Here is a 13,162-nt window from a genome sequence, read left to right as displayed (position 1 = left end):
TACAGCATAGCCAATCATTGCACGGTTTCTGGGAGGGGTTGTTTTCGTAGAGCAACCAGATGATCAGGGGAGATTTCAACATACATTTAGTGGGCATTTCCGGGAGTTGTTTTCAACTTCTACATGAGTTTCAGGTTCCAGGAAAACAGAACTTAATTCTTACATTCTTAACCTTTTCAAAGCATTGTTATATTTACACTTACGAAGATCATTGTTTCCTACCAATTACATATAATTAATAATTCCCCAATTTATGTTTAATATCATCATCTTTAATCTTTTGACAACTAGATTCTATTCATAAATTTACATATATTTTTAGAAGGAAAGAAAACAGAAAGAAGAAAGGAGAAAATAATCAATGAAAAATGAAAATGTGTTCTAATCTCTTACCTACAAGAGGATTTTTCCTGTTGTGCATTGTCCTTAGGAGTTGACAGGGTGACCATGGCTTTTAGAGTACCATCTAGAAGACAGTCCCAAACTGGAACATGACGGCAGCAATCTCAAACAGATGGTAACCTAGGGAAGTGGGTATGAGGTCAGAAAATAAAAAGCAAAGATAATATTTGCTTCCTTCATAGATTTGTCTTGGCAAACATAGTTCCCTTGGCCATCAACATAGCTATCAACATCAACAATAGTGGATTTAACAGTATTACCAGAGGGTCATAATAACAATACCTAGTAGGGCTGGACCCTTAGTGCTCTTCACCATTCTTTCTTGAAAGTAGAAATATTAGGTTAAGAAGTTCAGAAGAATGTGTAACTAGAGAAAAATAAAAATATCTTAGTGAGAACTATCCAGAAGTCTTCCTTTTATATGATCTCCTTGATGTGCCAGGTGTATTATATGGTTATGTAACTAAACCTCCAGACAACCTGTGAGACAAGTACTATTATCCACATTTTATGAGTGAACCAATAAATCTGAGTAAATTTTGGGGGGTGAAATAACTAAAAAGTAGCCGTGCTAGAATTCATTCCATATTTTTCTGAATTAAAGTCCATAAAATTTCCTCTGCTTTACCCTAAAAAGACAGTTATCACATAAATAATTAAAGAGATGATGAATGGTGGGAAGGTAGGTGGGTGTTTGGATGGATGGACACTATATATAATGAAGATTTTTTTTTTTTTTTCGTACTGGGATTGAACCCAGGAGCACTTAATCCTCAGGCCTTTTAAAAATTTTATTTAGAGACAGGGTCTTGCTGAGTTGCTTAGAGCTTCATTAAGTTGCTGAGGTTGGCTTTGAACTCTCCATCCTCCCGTCTCAGCCTCCAGGCTGCTGGGATTACAGGCGTTCATCACCAAAATCTATCTATCTATCTGTTTATTATTTTGTGTGTGTGTTGCTGGGGATTGAACCCAGCTCCTTGTGCATCCAAGGTAAGCACTTAACCACTGAGCTACATTCCCAGCCCACATTTTCCATTTTTATTGGTCTGATTTTGTGTGACTAGCTTTTGTTTGGTAAATTTATCCTTAATCTTTCCTAAACTTATCCAAACCCTCAGTGAATTTGCTCCTTTCCCAAGAGTCAGCTATAAGGATGAAGTTCACTCAGGAGATGAGCTGATTAGGCCTCTGTTGAGAAACAGCCATCTTTTGTTCTTTAGGGACAACTGCCTCTGTGGCACTGTTGACAGCCTTTGCTAAGAGAAATATTGCAAGTTGCCTGGACCAATTGAAATTCCCAGAACAATCCTATGCTGTTTTCTTAAATTCACTGGGACATTTAGATTTAAAAATAATTATTTGAAGATGTCAATAAAACCAGTATAAAGTTGGTGCCCACAGAGTCTGTTAGATTTTTTTTTTAAATGGCATTGCGTAAACTCTGTTAGTTTCTTTTAAAGAAAAAAAAATTAATCAATTCTTCCAAGATTGGGTTAAATTATTTTTTCACATTTTGCTTTAATATGAAGTAAAGTAAAATTAACTAATTCATAAGCTCTTATTCAACTGTGAAACTCAAGCACATTTTTTAATTAGTATTCTCAGATAAAAATAAAAAAATACAAATTTCCTACAACTTCCCATCTAAAATAATTCTTTTTTCTGAAACTAAATTTTTTTCTCACCATTTAGATGTGATGCTGGTAGGTAAAGTACATTTTGTTTAGGTTGGATGGTTCTATACTGACTGCAGACAAGTAAACAATTCAATTCTCCTTTCACTTGTCTCTATGTAGACTATCTTAAAAGCCCATTTATACAGTGCCCAAGGATGTTATTTGGTCTATGAATATGTTCTTTATGTATTATGCTCACCTCTGTTATTTTTTTATTATCTCTCAACCTTTAAAATAATTCTCAGTGTCAAAACTGTATTCTAAATATAATATCAGACAAAAAGACTGAAATAATGTAGCATTGCTCAGTTCTAACTTGGTTATATAAACCAATAGATATTTGCACTATGTTTATTAGATTATCTTCCCAACCTAAAAAATAAGTAAGCAAGTATCCAGGACCCCAATTTAAGAAATACCATTCTAAATACATGAAATCCTTAAACAGGAATAGAGTAAGTAGAATAATTTGAGTGTTTTTATGTTATAATTATTAACTTGTGCAAAGATCATGAATAAAACTTTTCATGTAGGTTTTTCTTATTTAAAAAAAAAAAAATGTGTTAAGCATTCAGTCTGGGTAAAGCTCCATGAGAGAAGCTTTAAGAATCGCAAATTCTCAACCTCTCCTTGAGAGGCTGAGGCAGAAGAATTGCAAGTTTGAGGCCAACCTCAGCAATTTTGTGAAACTCTCCCTCCAAAAAAAAAAAAAAAAACTGGGGATGTAGGGCATGGTAGTTCAGTGGTAGAGTGCCCCTGGGTTCAATCAAAGAAAGAAAGGGAAGGAAGGAAGGGAGGGAGAGAAGGAAGGAGGAAACCTAAGGTTGGAATAAGTGCCAGCAGGAAGATACTGGGATGATGCAGAGGACACAGGGTTCCTATAGCTCTGTGTTTTCTGCTGAGTTTTCTCCACCTCTAACAATTCTAAAAACCCACAGTAATTCCTTTTGTAATATTATTAATTTAAAAATCTAAAGCTGTTTTTTAAATGAATTTAATCTTCAGTTAGCCCTTTTTATATGTTCTTTCCCACTGAAAACATCACTTCATCGGAGACTGTCCTCTCTCGCAGTCTTCATAGAAACCTCGCCCAGCAGCCTGGCCTCAGGACAACACACAGCCCTTGCTCCTCCTCCACTGCCCGCCTCACACAACAGCATAGCAGTCAGACTTCTTTACCATGCTTTGGTGACTGTTAATGCTATTAATTTGCTGGAAATAACTGCAAAAACTTCTGTTCAAACACTAAAACTGAACACAAAAAAAAGGAATAAAAGTAATAAAATATTTACCTTCTCAATTCTTGCTTCATCCAGTTTCCTCATCTGTAAAATGGGAGCAATAATAGCAAATAATTCATTAAAATGAAAAGAGCAAACACCTTTGCAGAGTGTTTGGCACATAGTGATTGCTGTAATATATATATTTTTAAATATCACTTCTGTTACTGTTACTGCTAGGCACTGCAGATAAAAATGTTTACCTCTGGTGCATCTCTTAAGAAATATGCATAGTGAAATGGCTAGTAAAAAAAATCAGAGAATTAAACATATAAAGGAAAATTTATATGTTTAACTCTCTGATTTTTTTAAAATATCACTTCTGTTACTATTTGTAAATGAAACTGTTGTGTTTATGAGTTTCTATCAGATGAACTCAGAGATCTTTAAAGCATCTGCTACCTAGAAAATAGTATTTACTTAGAAACAGACTTTCCACTATATCATTTCTGTGTATTTCATTTAAATATTATATTTTCAGTTTCTCATAATTTATCTTGTTTGCATTGGACATTTTAATCACAAATACATATTTTGAGACATATTCATCAGGTTTTACATCATGATATTTTTGCAAAAGAGCACAGAAATTGATTTTAGTGATATTTTCTAGAATAGTGTAAGAATTGTAAGAATACTATAAAACATATTTTGAGTTATATCCAAAATAGATCCCCTTGTCTCTCTTTGGGTTTATTTTATTAGGTACAAAGAGATTAAATTGTTTTTGTTTATGTAAATGTTTTAAAATTAAATTGGCATATGAGTTAAGTAATTATTTCTCTTTAGTTCTGTGTTCATTTTGCTTAGCTCCCAGATGCCAACTTCTTTTCTTAATCTTCTTGTTTGGTGTGTGTGTGTGTGTGTGTGTGTGTGTGTGTGTGTGTCTGTGTGTGTAATGCAAAAATCATATTATACTTTTTGGGAGAGAAGACAGCAAAGATAAGATTTTTAATCCACTCTGCTGTTTGATTACTTTTCCTCTCTGCTACCTGTTTGGACTTCTCCTTATGATATTTCCTTTTGTTATTGCTTATTACAGAGGAGGTGTCTGCAAGAATAGTTCAAGTAGTCACCGCCGAGGCTGTAGCAGTCCTGAAAGGCGAGCAAGAGAAAGAAGCTCAGCATAAAGATCAGCCTGCACCTCTGCCTTTAGGTAAATGAGAAGAGCCTCAAGCCAGGGGCTGGGTCTTCCTGCCCTATCACAGCAAAAAATCCTCGTGTTCCCTAGATAGGTTATTTCCTTTACATCATCCTTACCCATGACTTCCATCCAGCCCCTCCATAGAGATGCACTGGGACCTATTTGCACCCTCCTCAACAGGTTAATTGTGGTATTTTGGTAATTTCTAGAGTGATAAGCTTGTAATTTGATGTTCCCCTAAGTGGCCTACAATTTTTTATTTCCTAGACCATTAGAAGATTGCATAACACTCCATGCATAGGAAATATGTATAAAAACTTAAATTGGAGATGATTGTTTTCCTTTATGGGTTTCACTGAGTGATTATATTATAGTCTTGTTTTGGTCTCTCTGAACTGGCTACAAAAATCTTCAGTCAAAGCGTCAATGGAATCAATATTGACTTTGCATCAGATAAGAAAAGTACTGACTGTTTGGCTTCTTTCAGGACACCAAGGTAGCACTGCCCTCTCCCTTGGCCACAAATTAAATGGCCTCCAGTGCCAGACAGGTAAAGCAGTGCTTCCTTGCTGAGAAAGACACTCAGCCAAAGCCTCCTGCCCCCAGTAAGATGAGAGACAGAGACAGGTATGTGTCCATGACAAGATGTAAGGAAGGACACTTTTAGGCTCGACATCCCTGTTTCACAAGTACATACACCTGATCTATTAAAAGCCATGGTTTTTAAGGACTAAAATTAGCACATATCCATTTTCCTATATTATAATCTAATGTATCCTTAATATTTTATTTTTAATGCATGTTCTATCACCTATTGAAAAGTAAGCAATAAAAATAATTTGTTTTACCAGAATAATAATTTAGAATATATATTCAGTATTTTTTAATACCGAGTATTTTTGTTATGAAGGACTGTTTTTCTCTTAAAACAGAGAGAAAAAAAATATTTAAAACACTACTCTTCAATCTATTGTTCATTTCTATTCTTTGAAATGAAAGATAACCCAGTTTGTTAAAAATATGCAATCTTAAAATATGCCATGCAAACCCACAGGGTCAAGGGACTGAAAGTCATCTGTCATCCCAAAAGCTGCCTCTACCAACTGCTTTATGAAACGGCAATTCTATAATATTAAAATGGCTTTAGCTACTGGCCTTAAGTGAGAAATATTTTCTTTTGAAATTTCTTACCTTTGTAGAAGTGTCATGAAGGAGGTAAGTGTCCTAAGAACCAAATCATAAGGATGACTGTGAGTGAATGACATCCTGCAGAACCTTTCTGTGCTTCACAAGCAGGGCCAAGGCCAGAAGGCCACGCCCCCACTAGGGCATGGTTTCTCCCAACAGATCCTGGCTATGACATCTTCATTTTGTTTTCTGAGAAAGCATAGAAAAGATGGGTTTTGGCTTTAGACTCAGTGGGAAAAAGGCTATTTAATGATGTCAGCTAGTATGATCATGAATGATCAAGGTAACATTTGTTTCCAGATCAAGAAGCTGAACAAGAGAGCATTTGAATATGTTTTCAGTTGGACTCGCCTAATCCAAACTAAAAGGCCTGCCTCTTTGTGTTTTTATATGGCATATAGGGTCAAAATGAAATATATTATTAATTGAATAAGTAGACACAAAGGAAGGAGATTAATGATACAATTTTAGCATTAATTTTTTAAGTCATTTTTATGGAGAAAATGAAGTGACTTTTTTGAAAAATATGAAATGTTTATCTTTTTAATTTGTCAAAAATATATGAATCAGGTAATAGGCCTAAGAATAAGTCAAACAGATTACTATTGAGTCTCCCCTTGCATTTCATAGAGTGGCCTTTTTACAGATGGAAGAAATACCTACACATCAACTGGCCTGATAAGATTAATTATTGTGTCTCATTTCTTCATTGTTTGGTCTATAGCAGCTGAAGAGACAGCTCATCTGCCCCCTTCTCCGCCCCCATCGCCAGCCTCAGAGCAGACAGTCACAGTGGAGGAAGGTAAGCCTTGACCTCACAGGGTCTGTCTTCTCAAAGAGGGTAAATACTGAACTTCACTGCAAAATACACAGGCTTCAGTGTTGGTTAACATATGACCCAGCTTTGGAGTTTATCGCAATTAGTCAAAAAGGAACAAAATCCTAAAATATGCACATAAACCCTTATCTATATGGTACATAAAAAAGTAAAAATCTCCTGGTAAAAGAAAAGAGAAATTTGTGTTTAATTTACTAGAATAAATATAGAGAACCAGTCTACTTCATATAAAGTGTTTTAATGGAGAAGACAAAATCCCATCTTGTAAGGGATTGAACAAAAATTAAAATAAATATAATTGCCCTTATAGTGGGAATCACACTTCCTATGGACATGTCAGGAACTGTCTGCTTTGCTCACCATGTTACCAAGACCTCTCCCAACACCTGACCCATAGCACACTTTCAATAATGAATAAATGAAGAACTTCATGAATAGGTCTGACACTGACAGCAGGGAACTAGAAGCTGAGACCACGGCTCCTTTCCTGCTGAGACCTGTTATTGTCCATGAATATATTTAGGCACATCAGCTTTTTCAGTTGTCATTGATAAAACAGAGAGATGGCTTTAAAGAAGATCCATTCAAAATCTGAAATTAAAGTCACTTACCTAAATTATATTGAAACCACAATCAATCAAGCCTTAGCTTTCTTCTGCCTTCTGTAACTCTCAAAATGATATACAAGTTAATGGTTCTAAGTCAGAGAAACAATAATAGCTTGTTTTTAAGTTTTCATATACTAAAACCAGAGTTTTAAAACTCTTCCATTTTATTTATTTTTTTTTTTTCTCTTTTTTTTTTCTTTTTTTGTCACATCAAAGACCAATTTACTGTTTTAAAAACTGAATAACATTAGGCTGAGACAGGAGGATCTTGACTTTAAAGCCAGCTTCAGCAAAAGTGAGGCACTAAGCAATTCAGTGAGACCCTGTTTCTAAATAAAATACAAAAAAATAGGGCTGGGATGTGTCTCAGTGGTCAAGTGCCCCTGAATTCAGTTCCCAGTATCAAAAACCAAAAAACAGCAACAACAAAAAACTGAATAACATTGATCACAGAAGACTTTTTATAATTTATAATCAGTTTCTTTAAAATATTCTTTGAATAACTAACATAAATATCTAAATTTCTGACCTACATATGTTAACTCCAATATGATTTTTTTGTCACAGATTTATTAACCTAAACTTTTTATTTTTTTTCTTTTTTGATACCAGGGATTGAACCCAGGAGTAGTTTACCACTGAGCTATATGCCTTTTTTATTTTTTATTTGGAACAGAGTCTCAGTAAGTTGCTGTGGCTGTCCTCACACTTGTGACATCCTGCCTCAATCTCCAGAGTCGCTGGGATTACAGTGTTGCCATTGCACTTAGCAACCAACCCTTTTATAGCAAGATTTTTCTTTCTTAAATTAAGGACTTTTTTTTTTTTTCTAAATTTAATGCCCCAAATATTGTTAAACAAAATTATTCTAAGGGGATAAAAAAAGAACATTTAGAGATAGTAATCATTGCATAACAGCCACTGATTATTAGTTAATTTCCTTAAAATGTGATTAACTTTTAAATTTATGGATTTGAAAGATTCTTTTGGGCCTATGTTTATCCACTCATCTGGCACATATCTGTTGAGCATCTACAATTTTTTTAGGAACTCTGCAAATTCTGGGTCTGTGTTAGTGAGCAAAACAGGCATGATCCCTGCTTTTAAGGAGCACATTGTCTAGTGGAGAACAGAAATCCAGTAAATAAGCTTACGAATAATTTACAATTGAATTAGCACCAGGAAAGAATAAAACCAGGGAACTTTAAGATAGAACACCAAGGAAAACCTTATTTTATTGGATGGTGTAGGGATGATTAAGAATCAGAGCCCAGAATCATGAGGATATGCTGGCCAAGCATAGATGGATAAAAGAGGAATTTGGGCACAGGAACCAGGATGCACAAGAGCACTCAGGAGGGTAAGAAGGTGCAGTGTTCTAGGAAGAGGGCCCATGGCTAACAGGTAGTGAGAAAGGGGCAGAGGAGTGGAAGAAAGAGAGTAAGCAGAGGCCTGTGGGGTCAGGGGCCTGGACTTCACTCCCAATGCAGTGGACAGCCTTACATGACAGTGTACTCTCTCAGGTCATTGAAAATGCTTCTGAGCCACTGAAAGCTATTCAAGTGCCAGACAATCCTCTTAACCCAGAAAGGGATATGATGTTGATAGAACTGGTGTACTCCAAAGTCTGCTTGAGATCAAAGTTATTGACTTTTTTTTTCTCTCTGGGAATTAGAGTAGAAAAACAAGTAGGGTCCTGCCATCCATCTGGGAAACCACCCAGCCTGCTTTCTGGAAGATAGCATCATGGACATAATATAAATATGAATAACTGAATATAGAATCACTTTCATGTTTTGGTTACTTAGAAGTCAGCTTTCCAGAATAACACTTCCTTCACATTGCAGAACATCTTCCTCAGAGGGTTTCAATAATATCCAGGGACAGCGCCAACTTACTTCCCCTTGAAAGTTATTCAAAGATATTTTCAAACCTAACTTGTGTTTTTAAATTTTTTTAAAAGCATTAAGTTATATGATGGTTTAATGATTTGTTTTCAAATGGATAACTATTTTGAGTAATATGAAAAAAATTTTTACCAATTCTACTTTATTAATTTAAAAATCAGATAATATTCTCATTTTAAATTTGTGAAAGATATAGTCTAGATGATCAAAATACTGCCTCTTTTATTTTAAATGACACATTACATACAGTAAATATTAGGGGTTCTTTTTTTGTTTATTTGTTTAGTTTTGTCAAAAAATAAGTTAGTGACAAGACACAAAAAGACAGGATTGAACCATTTGATTTTTCAATCCAGTCAGTTTATAATGATGCAGCACTGTTTCCATTAGTGTCCTGCTAACAGCAGGTATGTTGGAAAGGGAGTGAGTGGGCTTCTTCACTCTGTCCAGGGGTTATTTTCCCTCTTTTATGTACCCTCAAAGCAACTTTAAGGTTACAATGAGTGTCATAGTCCAATCCTTTTACACAAGCGGAAGAGAGCTCTTGGGCTAAATTAATTCAGTGATACTGAGGATACACTAACTTTTTATTAATTATCAAACATTTTTAAAACTGTTCTTTCCCAAAGGGGAAATATGAAAGCTTCCACTGAAAATAATTTAAGATGTTAATTACCATCATTTATAAATACTCATTTATTATAATTAATATAGTTTTAATAATTCCCAGACTATATCTTATTCTGCAAATCATTTTAATGGGATTTTGAAGAAAAAATTCAACAAGTAGCACACTTAGAAAGGAAACCATGGTACAGTTATCCAATACTAGTTATAATGCTTTCAAATTAACCTCCTTTTTATTTTTGGCCTAAACCTAACACTTGTCATTTGGACTGAACTGTCAGAACTTGGAAGTTTATGCAAGTACAGTGGGATCCTTTGAAAACAAACTAGGAATCCTTCTGCCCTCTTAGGTTTGCACCAGGGTTGTAGGGCAGTGTTCTCCTGTTGTCACAGATGTGGTGACATCATAATTGGTAATCTGAAAGCTGTTTCCCTCCATATCATGCTGAGGCAGCAGAAACAGTCAGCAAGGTGAGGAGTCCCCATTCAAAAGCTGACAGGATGGAAGGAGCTTAGGGATGGTAGAGAAACATGTGAGTGGAGCCAGCTGTCTCTAGCCCTGCGCTGTGGGGCAGAAGCAGTGATGCACAACAAGCAAAGATCAAACTCACTGATGCCCTGTGAGCTGTAGTCCTTGCAAAAGTAACTTCTCATTTGTATAAAAGGGAGCTAACAAACCAAGGCTTGGTTTAGGGTGTCAAACCTTACTTTAACCCCAAATAAATTTCCAGATGCTTTTAAAAAAAATTGAACAAAAGCAAACTAGGGGAAGTTTATTCCTCCATTGAAAGTAGGTAACCTTCATTTTTGAAGGTTATAATTATCTAAAAGGACTACGTAAAAGAGAAGGGCACATCAAGTCACCCTGTTCTTTTATATGTCACATTATTAAATGAAACAATATTTTGTTGCAAAAAACAGATGACCCAAAGCATGTCTGCCTATAGAAAAAGGATGAATGTATTCAATTGTTACCTTAAAGAGCAAAACTAACTGTTATGAAGTGAGTTTAATTTTTCAACTTCAACTTTGGTGTGTCAAATAAAGGGAAGGAGCAAAATTACTTGGAAACATGACTAAGTACATTGAAGACATGGATGCTAACATGTATGGAGTCAAATACTGTGCTTGGCACTTCCACAAATATCTTCACATTTAATCCTCCCAGAGACCCACAGAGACATTCTATTCATTTCCATTTTTTGCCAAGAATGTAGTGGCTTATCTCTGGATAAAAGGCTTCCATAATTCAGATCTAAATCTTAATTCTGCAACCCACATTTTCACTATATCACTAAATCTGGCTCTTGTCAAGTTTCCTGTTCTGAGACTATGGAAGTAAATTCTCTTCAAACGGAGTTCTTTGTTACAAACCACTCCCAAATATTCCATTTATTTATAATTATTATGTACCTTACCCACATTGGGTGTGATCCTAAAGTACCTGCAATGCTCAGCTCTGTAACAAATGAGAATCTAAAATCTTCTTCATTCTCATTGGAACCTCGTGAGAGGTTGGGATTTAGCTACCCCTCTAGGCATAGCTTTCCTGGCTTACCTCTGGAGCTTGTATTATAGATGAACTCACTCACAGGTCCTAAAGACAGTCAAAGTACATAGAGTACATAGTTCCAAGAGAGTACTGCCAGATTCTCCTTTTGAAGTTGTCTTGGCTAAAGGCCATACAAATACGACAGAGAAGACTTTTTCCACTGGAACCCTTAAAGTTTCTGTTGATGTTTCTGTTGTTCTGATTAGAGTAAAGGTCTTCAGAATAGAAAATACTGCTTCTTTGAGAGGTTACAGATCTCAAGCAAGGCTCTGATCTGTTTTTACATTCTGGCACTTAGGAAAAGAGCAATAGCAACAAGAAAGAGGAGGTTGGAATCTTCCAAAGGTTGAAGCATCTGAATGAGTATTGCATCTGTCTACCAACTCTCTGCTCTACTTTCCAGCAAATAAATATTGAAAAGCAGAGAGAAATAGAGAAAAATATCCTATTTTCACTTATTGACAATCCATGTGATCTTTTCAACATATTAGAAATTTTAGGAGCTACTTGCTCCAAAATGAGGAGTGGGGAATTATAGTCTCAGGGTCTTGCTAGGGAAAATATGAATGGCTGGGATGTGTGATAAGCCGAGGGCTATGATTCAGTCAGTGTGGTAGGCTAGATCTTAGGCAATTATCAGCTCAGTTGAGAAGTCGTGCTGAGTTGAACTAAGAATATCAAACATTATTTTAGGATTCTGCTGTCCCGTGATATAATAAGTTTTGTGGCTGAGAAAGTTCTGAGCATCCATCCAGAAACAACTCCTATGGAACAATAAGTAAATAATGTGCTTAAAAGATTAAAAGTATTCTTTCCACAGTGTTATTTTAGTCTCCTTACGATTTCAGACTTATTTTATTTCCAGTTGTCAGCACTTGATTGCTGAAAATAAGTTACCATCCTAAAAATACAATGCATTTGCAAATTAATGCTCTAACTCTGCCTGCTTAAATTCTGATTGAAGTAAAAACAACATAGCTAGGTAAGATAGACTTTATTCTTATTATTGAGAGTTATGAAATTTTAAAATTATTTCTAGATATAAGTAAATAATGATTAGCAAACTTGGTAACCTGCCAGATAAGCTTGAGATGTGATTTCTGCACCATATCAGAACCCAAATGGTGTTTATTCTCATGGTCCTTAAAGCTCACTGAATTATATGAGAGTTAAGATGCTAAGCTGACTGATCTATAATTGTGAATTTAGGGAAAATATTTAAATAATGCAAATTTCCAAGCCAAGCACAGGAAAGGGCAGAAATAAAAACGGTTCATTAGCATTTCAGTAAGAAATATGCAATAAGAGATATGAAACAGGCACATCCAAGGCCAGTGGTACAAATAAAGCTGCATGGAATACAGTCTTGATGAATTTGAAGCCAACTCTAGGAATTTTCAACTCATTGTGTCTGTATTAAGCTTATAAAGTAGAAGCAAAACATGAGAAAACACATTTGTGACATTGGGGAGACTCTTAAAACAATATACTGTACTTCTCCCACCAGGCAGTTGAGAACCAGTGTTTAAAATGATGCTCCTGGGATACCATCAGCCTTAGCATCCAACAGAAATCCGTGTTGACTGCTTCCTCCTTATCAAGGCAGGAAAGAAGAATAAAGCTTCATAGGTTTTTCTTAACAGAATTAAAATTCAAAAATACTTTCTGGTTGAAATAATTCTGAACTAAATTAACCACAATGCCAACTGTTTGTACATCCTAGATAAAGTTGTGTTTCAAACAGGGACTGTTTCTCCCCATAGTCATACCTGCATGAGAGCCTAACAACTGTTTTTCTTTTTTGACTTATAAATATATTGATAGAAGAATAAGAATGAATCTTCCTGAAGAAATTTTCTCCAATGAATGCATTTGTTGTATAATGTTTTGTTTCTATTCCAATGTTTATTTGGTTATTCTCACTTGTTTGAGAGGAATGT

The 13,162-nt window shown here is 35.3% G+C and overlaps 1 protein-coding gene across 6 annotated transcripts in view; it reads left to right on the top strand.

Moving 5' to 3' along the window:
• Map2 (microtubule associated protein 2) overlaps positions 1 to 13,162 on the top strand; it is a 278,404-nt gene that overhangs the window by 226,386 nt on the left and 38,856 nt on the right. For 5 of the 6 annotated variants that reach the window (XM_027941928.2, XM_027941927.2, XM_034635710.2 and 2 more), the window contains exons 6-7: positions 4,401 to 4,514; positions 6,415 to 6,492. In XM_027941928.2, coding sequence (XP_027797729.1) covers positions 4,401 to 4,514; positions 6,415 to 6,492 — 192 coding nt within the window. The remainder of the gene's footprint in view (positions 1 to 4,400; positions 4,515 to 6,414; positions 6,493 to 13,162) is intronic. The other variant, XM_034635712.2, reaches the window with a different exon arrangement.

This window comes from Marmota flaviventris, chromosome 11 (assembly GCF_047511675.1).
Source record: "Marmota flaviventris isolate mMarFla1 chromosome 11, mMarFla1.hap1, whole genome shotgun sequence".
NCBI classification, from domain to species: domain Eukaryota; kingdom Metazoa; phylum Chordata; class Mammalia; order Rodentia; family Sciuridae; genus Marmota; species Marmota flaviventris.
This window is presented reverse-complemented; position numbering and strand designations above follow the sequence as displayed.